The sequence below is a fragment of the Columba livia genome, chromosome 1 (assembly GCF_036013475.1).
Source record: "Columba livia isolate bColLiv1 breed racing homer chromosome 1, bColLiv1.pat.W.v2, whole genome shotgun sequence".
Lineage (NCBI taxonomy): Eukaryota > Metazoa > Chordata > Aves > Columbiformes > Columbidae > Columba > Columba livia.
In genome coordinates, this window is record NC_088602.1 from 178681217 (window position 1) to 178690284 (window position 9068).

At 42.5% G+C, this 9068-nt stretch overlaps 1 protein-coding gene and 1 long non-coding RNA gene across 3 annotated transcripts; one reads left to right on the plus strand and one right to left on the minus strand.

Annotated features, from left to right (window-relative positions):
- Positions 1-8763, plus strand: AMIGO2 (adhesion molecule with Ig like domain 2). 2 transcript variants are annotated; one of them, XM_065048596.1, is made up of 2 exons: positions 1-203; positions 7018-8763. In XM_065048596.1, the coding sequence occupies exon 2, from the start codon at positions 7091-7093 to the stop codon at positions 8654-8656; it is 1566 nt and encodes a 521-aa protein (XP_064904668.1). In that variant the 5' UTR covers positions 1-203; positions 7018-7090; the 3' UTR covers positions 8657-8763. The 2 variants fall into 2 exon arrangements, with proteins under 2 accessions (XP_064904668.1, XP_005499975.2); XM_005499918.4 differs by lacking the exon at positions 1-203 and adding an exon at positions 404-596.
- On the minus strand, positions 2174-6023 carry LOC135578200 (uncharacterized). Its single transcript, XR_010469536.1, has 2 exons — positions 5713-6023; positions 2174-2723 (listed from the first exon to the last, which is right to left on the minus strand). It is a non-coding gene; the product is annotated as an uncharacterized LOC135578200 (long non-coding RNA).
- Positions 8764-9068: the final 305 nt, after the last annotated feature.

Here is a 9068-nt window from a genome sequence, read left to right on the forward strand (position 1 = left end):
CCGGGCTTCCGCTCCATCCCTGGGGCCAGCGGGCCAGCACTGCCTGCGCCCGCGGGGGAGCGCAGCGGAGCCGCTGCCGCGCTCTCGGCGGCACCCAACTTCACCCAGCGGCAGCCGAGCGGAGCATGCAGGGCCGGGGCTGGCGGCGGCGGCGGGGCCGGCATCGCGTTTCCCGGACATGAAGCGGCCGCCGGGAGCTCCAGGTAACTCTGCCCGGAGGAGTGGCGAAGCAAACATCCCTCGCGGTGGCCGGGGTATGGCGGGCGGGCAGGGTCCGGAGAGGCAAGAGCCGGGGCTGAAAGGGGCCGCCGGCTTCGGGGGCTTCGCTTGGGCGGGCTCGGGGCGAACTTAGTCCGCCCCGAGCCCGCCCAAGCGAAGCCCCCGAAGCCGGCGGCGAGTGCAGCCCGGCAACGGGCGGGGGAGACACGGTCCCCACCTCCGTTGCCGAGTGAAGCAGCTGTGGACGAGCCTGCCTGGGGAAGGCGGTCGCGGATCCCTCGGTGGAGTGGGTGGGTAAGAGGGTGCTCCCGAACCGATGCTGGTTTAGCCCACCCGGCCGCCGGGCTTTCCGAAACTTCGCCCTCCGACGATCCCCGGTAAGGATCTAGGCGCTGCAGCGGGCAGTTCCCATCGGGAGACTGGCAGGAGCCTCCACCATCGTAGGCAAGGGGTTTCTCTGAAGTTAAGGCCGTCAGAGAAGCTTTTGGAGGCGGTGAGGATCCTACGCTGGGCAACTAAACTTTCATAAGATCTAGCATTGCTTGGAGACTGGTTACTGATACTGTGACAGGCGCTGCCATTTATAATTCCATTTTTTTTCTTAATTATTTGCTAATCTCCTTAGCAACTGAAGTCATTTTCAAGGTTTAAGCTAGGGTGCAGCTTGATTTACAAATTAACATGACAAATAGGATGCTTTTGTTGTTTCACTGATGCATATTTCCCTCATTCTCTCCCAAGAGGGATAAGAGTTAGTGCTGACTTCATTTAGTGGGTACTGCCATAGACAGACTGATGATGATTAGTCCAACTCAGACACTGTGGTACATCAGCCAGTTGCTCATCTGCGTCTCAGTTTTCTTTAAGCCAAGTGAGTTATCATGGGTGCAAGAAAAATAAATAAATCTGTCTTGAGAGAAATTCAGTCTTTAGTGAGGCATAAATGGGAGAAGACAGTTTTAGCTGGCTAAGGTTACTAGGACAAATTCATTTCTAATTCAGCACTATTGAGGCCTGGCCAGGTCCTGGCCAGAGAGACCACTCCATTTGCCAGACTGACCTCAGGATCAGCTTGCTGCAAAGGTGATGTAGAGCTATTTTTTTTTTCATGACTGCTAGGTCCTGCATCAAGCACAGTTTAGCCCAGTTCAGGGATCTAGTGCAGTGTATCAAAACATCACCCAGATGTAGCTCACTAACAGTCTCTGCGGTCCAATCCATCATGTCACTAAATCTCATGGATTATGATGGTTGGGTAATCCAGATCTGCTCAGTCAGAAATGCTGAGTACAGCTGTCATGCAGATTTGATGCAAAGAGTGCCTTTCTCGCTCAGGAGTGATTAAAAACACTCCTGGAGACCAGAGTGGGGTGGCCACTACGAGGATATTTCCTCTGACAGTATTCTCCCCCTCAGCACCCCCACCCCTCCCCCCAAGGAATGGAAGTTTATTAAGATCTTCTTTTTAAGCATAACATTTTAAAAGATTAATTATGTAGGATGCCACTAGTATGTTTGTAACTAATGGGTATGTCATGTACTTAAACAAGGTCCATAAAGTTAGGATTAGAAGCATTAATAATTACATTTGTATAATATTGTTGTTATAAATTAATAAAAGCCTGTTCTAACAGTCACTTTTTTTCTTCTCTGTTTATGAGGAAATCTTCATCAAATGCTATGCCAAAAAAAAAGGGGGGGAGGGAGGGTCTGTGAGGAAAAATTGTTAACACCTGAGCCATCACAGTTTCGTTTCATGTATTATTATGTTTAACTAATACAACCCTGATTTGTCTGATATGTAGACTGGCAAGAAAGGGAGAGCAACTCTGTGGGCTTTGGAAGTCAATGGGAAGGTGCAAAGATGCACAAGTGACTTGTTGGCTGGTGATACTGGAGGACACAGGAGTCAGAGGAGACATGGCACAAGGAAAAGAGCTAGAAGATGTAGAAATAGTGTGTGGAAGGCAGATGAAGATCTTTAATATTTTCTAGTGTTTGAGCTCTCCAGAGGCTCAACAGTATTCCTACAGTAGTACAGTGGGGTTGTGTGCAAATATTTGCATTTTCACTGTGCAGAAACTGTCAGACGGATGTAGGACTTTTTGTATCACCAACATACAGGAAGATGTTATCCTTACTACAAAACTAACGGTAGCATATGCAAAAGCATTCAGGTGACTCGTGATCTCCAGTCCAAGTCACTGCTTAAATTAAGATATATCCTACATAAGGATTTTTTAGCAAAGTCTCAAATCAACTGGAAGAGATAGTGTGGTGTGCAGATTTCCCTTGAAGAAACAGCAATAAGCCTGAACGTACATACAGTAGAAGACAACGCTGGTATAGAGATCCTTAATGTAGCATTAGTGGGGGAGAAAGCCCAGAGAAAGTGGAAATGAGTGTTTAGGCCATTAGTTGGTCTTGCAGTGATAACTGATGATGAGGATGTTGATGGTTATCCGGCATTGCTCTTTTCCGTAAGCAGCTCCAGGTGCTCATTACTAAAAATAAAATAAAAAAAAAATAAAATAATAAAATAAAATAAACCCCATACACATTGAAAAGATTGAAAACAAGACCCAAATCCTCAACTTCTCTAGGAGCTGATATGTTGTAGTCAATTGCTCCTCACAACAGAGCAACAGAGGATATTCCCTATGATATGAGGATATGTCCTATGTTTCTTCTGTGTTTCTTCTCAAACAGTAAAGTAGCATGTGCACCATTACTGCACAGTTGATTCATCTCAGAGTACTGTGGTTTTGGCAGTGAACTTAAAATGTCACACTTTAACACCACAGAGAAATTATTTATTTGAAAGGAATTCAAGTACAAAATCCTCAACCATGCCCTTCACTTTACTATAAATCAAAAAAGCTATTTACCCAGCTCATTCAGAAATAATGGTGAAGTACTTAGCCAGAGTCTGTTGGCATGTGTTAGCTGATAGTATTTAATAGCAATATCTCTCTTGAGAAAATACCTAATATTGAAATTTGTAAAACAGTACTCTTCTAAGACCTGAAGTTATTGAGATAAAATGTCACTTTTTCAGTATAAGGCTGATTATAGACTTTGTTCTTCCTTGACACTTAACACATACGCGTTACTATTCCAGAAATGTTCATGCAGTTGTTTTGAATAAGTTCAAATGAGTTTATAGGTTATAATGAGGTTATGAGGTTATAGGTTATAAATATTTTTGTTGAGCATGCTTGGATTTGCAGACCATCTTGTGTGATTTAAGCAGAGTTTTGGGGAAGACAGGTTGAGGAGCAAGTTGTAACTCAACAGTCTTGCTCTCCAAAAAGGCAAACACCCTTTTGGGAATGTAGGCACTGCACTGTAAGCTGGGCATGGCAAGGAAGGTTTCTGCTTGTCAGCGTGCTCTCAAAATAGCCTTGTGTGGCTTGTGGTATGTTTATGATGTCTGTAATTTGGATTCGCCTCACCAGGCAAGGCAAGTTATCTGAAACAGTTCTCACATGGCAACTTCAACAAGCTTTGGAAATGAACAGCCCAATTTTCAGACCCTGCAGAAATTTTCTGCTCCTTAGAACTCAAAGGCATTATGCTGATTTACACTAGCCACTGATCTGCCCTTGGGATTTGGGTGCAGACTAGCTTAGAGTTTCTGATGAGATGATTGTAGATATGGACAGAAACAAACATGTAAGCCTATTTGGTGTATTAAATTTGGTAACTGTTCCAAAACTGAGCATGGATCTAGTATGTCACATTTTGAGTATCTCCAGGATCGCAGTTATATTCAACATGGGAGCTGATTTTTGAAAGTGCCATTCATCTTTTTGCAAGTGCGGGTACATTAAAAATTAGACTGCCTAGGTTGCAAATTCAGGCTTTCAAACATGAATGGGAAAAGCAACTTCTGCAACAGCAATTTGTCTCCCATTTTCTGAATGCTTTATAATTCAGTTGTTGCACACGTGGTCTTCTGGTATGCAGTTTTCAGATACCTTGCTTCATGCAATATGCTAACTGAGCTGGTATTAAATACTTTTTTTATCTCTCGGTGTGTTTCCATTGTGCCTTATGTACTGCATGCCATGCAAATCCATGCTGGGGTGCAGAATTATTTCCTGATGGTCATTTCTGTAACGCTTTGATAGGACTCACCCTTTAGAAGAACTTGTATCTTTTAATTGTTGCCATAAAAGACAAGCTAGCCAGCAAAACCAACTAAGTTAATTGCTTAGAACTGGTTAAAAAAATAATTTGTCTGAGTTCCTAACTTCCTACTGAAAACCCCATGGAGTGAGATACTTCAGTAGGATCTAAAAGCCTAGAAAATGTTATTAATCTTGATACTATGCTTTTATTCTAATATATATTTTACAATATTCCTATAGCTAAGATCATGTTACTATATCCCTTTTATAGACAAGGAAGCAAGGAGAAGTCCTTACTGTCAGAAATGCCAGCTGGGGTCATAGCATTTTGACTCTCAGCACTTCTTCAGATCAGTTCTTTCCAAATTTAATACACAGAGGTTCCTTATTTTCTAAGTCTCAAGCTAATTACTGTAATATATTCCTTATTTTCTAACAGTCACCAGGTCACATAATTTGCCTGATCTCACAGGAATTCTGTGACAGAAGCTAGGATATGCTCCAGTTCTCAGGTGTAGGCATTTACAGAGCTCTTGATGTAATCATCCATTCTTTCCCCTATTCTTCCCCATTACCTGTGCACAGTGTGAGGAGAGGTTTTTGGGAAAAAAAAATGATTGTATTACTGAGGACTGTATAAAAAAATATAAAGTGGCTCAGAAAACCTAAATTCTGACACTTTAATTTTTAGGCACTTGACTTGGCAGTCTTGCCATTGTCTTAATACAGTTTTGGGGAATGCAAACATTTAAAGCCAATGTATATATAAATTCTTGTGAAAGGTGAATCCCGCTACCTTCATATTTCTTCTTTTATTGGGTCATTAAAAGGTTCAGCTCTTTAGATTCTTAGCACATCCTCTACCACTTGACTTTAGAGTAGATTTGTGAAGAGAAGACAGTAGCCTGCCAGACTTGCAGAAGGTTAGAGAGGAGGGGAATAAGGACCCGGGAGAGAGTGGAAATCAGTGCATTTCACATATATTAATTAATTGCACAGATAATCTTAGGTTCATAAGTGGCAGATGCAAATTCTTCAGAGAAGTGTGTTCTAAGGTTCACCTCCTGAAACTCTTATCTCTCTTCTGTTTAACTCTCTTCTTGTCCTTCTCATCCTCCCCATCTGCTTTTCTACTCTCATATTCCTTAGCTTCTGCATCATCCAACTACCTCATCTTCAGTTGATTTATTAGTACCAATGATGATGCTCCATTAGCAGCCTTCTCCCCTGGTTTTGCCCTTCCTTCCCTATGCATCTCCAATCCTCTTTTTCTCTCTTTCCCATTCTTTGGCTGCCTCTCTGCCCTGCTGTCCCTCACCCTCTAGGTCTTGATTTTAATGTTTTTGTACTCAAGACTCACCTTTTCTTCATCCATCTTGCATCATCAGAGAATACAACTTCTCCTTTTATTCTGCTTCTTTCCGTCTGAGGTTGCTTCTTTCTCCTCCTCCCCACTGCCCACAAGCGGTGTCCCAGCTCTTGGCCATAGCCGTTATCAGCAGTGCAGAGTAGATGTTGCAGGGTTTGTCTTGCTCAGATACTGTACCAACAGCTGTGTGAGACTGGAGAAATGAGTATGAGGTTAATATGTGGGAGCCAAATAACACCTTTGGCCTGTGCGGATAATCAGTGTATACGGATTCACCCGGGAATTTACTGACAAACTCTTAACAGATATCCAGGGAGAGCAACAGTGAACGGAAATGTTCATTACGCTGCTAAGTTTGTGCACATTTTTCTTTGGAGATGGCAAAAAACATATCCCTTGGATTCCCTAGGGAATCACTACCCTGCCAAATGTTACATCCCTGCTTCAAACCCTAGTGTCACTAAAATATTCTCAGAAGAGTCTACAGCTGGCTTTGGTCTTACTATTTAAGGATGAGCAAGTTTTTATTTCCTTTACTAAGTTTTGAGAAATTACTGACTCATTCTTACTGGAAGTTCCCAAAACTTTCTCCTGAGGCAGGCACCAGGCATTGAAAATTTCTTCCTCAACAGTTATTATGGCAAAGGTAGAAGTAGCGAATAAAAAATATTCCAATTGGACATCTTGAATAACTTTAAAAATAGGTGGTTGCTACCTGAACTATCAGTTATTGGAATAAAAAAAAAAATAAAATCGTATGACATTTAAAGCTGAGTAGTCTGAGAAAATTCTTAGCTTGAAAATGTGTGACATTTTCTAATTGGGAAGCAACACATGTTGTAACTACTCCCCACTAGACAAGAAAATAGCATTTTTGGATGAGGCTTTTTCTTTCCTGTACCAGCAGTTTTCCATCTGCGTTGGTTTGGAAACAGGTAGAAGATGCTATTGCTCAGTCATGTTTCAAAAAGGAACATTTCTGATTTTTTTTTTTTTTTTTTAATGAACTGTCAGAAATTGCATTCCTTGGTCTAAAACCGAAAAACAGTTGCATTGTTTTTGAAGAGAAAAAACATCATATCTGTAGTGTGAATATTTATGCAAGTGCAGAATTTCATGTTTACATAAAACCGATGTTAAGCTTACATCACCTAAGAATAACTAGATTTTATAATTAACCATATGAAACATTAAGGATGAATTCCCTGTATTTTTCAAAAGGCATGCATAAGAAATCAGGCAGGGTATGAATCGTAAATGTTAACATGCTGTACTTCTGTGTCCCTCTTTTGACAGTGATTAGTGCAAAGCTAACTGCACATATAATCTGTAGCGAGGAGCACTGGGAGACAGCTAGGAGACAGTAACAATGTCTTTAAACTGGCGGACAATTTCTACTCAACTCGGAGTTTTTAGAGCGAACTACAAAGGACTGGCATGCCTCTTGGTCTTCACAGTGAGCGTTTGTGGAAGCAGCCCGGGGATGTGTCCAACAGCCTGCATCTGTGCCAGTGATATCGTAAGTTGCACCAATAAGAACCTCTCTCGAGTGCCAGGAAATCTTTATAAATGTATGAGAAGGCTGGATCTGAGTTATAACAGAATTGGTTTTTTGGAGCCTGAATGGGTACCAGTACTGTTTGAGAAACTGAACACTTTAATAATCAATCATAACAGCATTAGCAGCATTATCACTGGGAGCTTTTCCACAACCCCAAATCTGAAGTACCTGGACTTGTCATCCAACAGCCTGAAGACACTGAGCAGCCCCGTGTTTCAGGAGCTAAGGGCACTGGAGGTTCTCCTGCTGTACAACAATCAGATAACACAGATAGAGTCTTCAGCCTTCGGAGGATTGTACAAATTGCAGAAACTGTACTTAAGCTATAACTTGCTCTCTCATTTCCCATTGGACTTGTACACTGGAAAACATAAACTGACAGACCTTGTGTTGCTGGACGTTTCTTTTAATCACATCCAGTCGATGCCTATTCAGCGCCTGAGTTCAGTGCCGGCCAGACATCTTAGTGGAATTTATCTTCACGGCAACCCATTTTATTGTGACTGTATGCTGTACTCCATGCTGATCTTCTGGTATCAACGGCACTTCAATTCAGTGGTGGACTTCAAAAACGAGTACACCTGTTTGTTGCGATCAGACCCAAGAAGTTACAATAAACTGCTTTTACTGCACGACAACTTTCTGAACTGCTCTGAAAGCACTGTCAACAGCTCTTTCCAAGCGTTTGGGTTTATTCACGATGCCCAAGTTGGTGACAGGCTGATTGTACACTGTGACAGCAGGATCAGCGATGCAGGCACGCACTTTGTTTGGGTTAGTCCGGACAATAGGTTGCTGGAGCCAGACAGGGAGACCGACAACTTTAAGGTGTTTCGTAATGGCAGCCTGGAGATAACAGATGCCCAACTAGAGGACTCGGGGCTATATTCCTGCATCGCAATAAATAAGAAAAGGCTATTAAATGAAACCATAGAGGTTAGAATAAATGTTAGCAACTTCACGGTGAACAGGTCCCATGCTCATGAAGCATTTAATACAGCTTTTACCACCCTTGCTGCCTGTGTAGCCAGTATTGTTCTAGTACTGCTGTATCTCTATCTGACGCCCTGTCCATGCCAATGTAAGGCGAAAAGGAGGAAGAGAAAGCTGAACCAAAGCAGTGCCCACTCATCCATACTGAATTCCACACCGCCGCAAGACCTGCCAGCCGACGAGAAGAAGACCAGCACAGGTAAACGGGTGGTTTTCCTGGAACCCGTGCATGAACCAAAGCACAGTCAGAATGGGAAAGTAAAACTCTTCCCTAATGACAATATCATTGCTGAGAGTATCTTGAAAACTACTCGAATAAAATCTGACTCTGATTCTGTCAATTCTGTGTTCTCAGATACACCTTTCATGCCATCAACTTAGTTTGCTGCCTGTGTTTGTTATCGTGCAGTTACATTTCTGAATACCTCCTTTGCTTGTAGCAGCCATCAGGAAAAACAAATAAAAAGAGAGAAAATGTTTTAAAAAAAGTATCTGTTGTTAGTCCTTGAATTGCGTCTCCTTTCTCTGTTAGTGCAGGGCCATGTGACAGTGATATCTTGTTCAGGAAAAGCAAACAGCGTGGCATTAATGTGAATGTCTTCAATGCAAGCTTAGCCTTGGCTTTTACTCTGGTCCATACATAGCTATTTCCCATGCATGTTTAGAGGCACTTGCAGTGCATACAGCTGACTCTTCAGAGGCAGAGACTGATCCCTATAAAACGCTCTCCATCATGCTGATAGCTCAGCTCCTCTGCAGTCAGCAGAGAAACAAACTCAAATAGCTACTGAGA

Excerpts from the sequence above, each read along its gene's own strand:
- AMIGO2 (XM_065048596.1), top strand. The coding sequence starts at position 7,091 with ATGTCTTTAAACTGGCGGACAATTTCTACTCAACTCGGAGTTTTTAGA.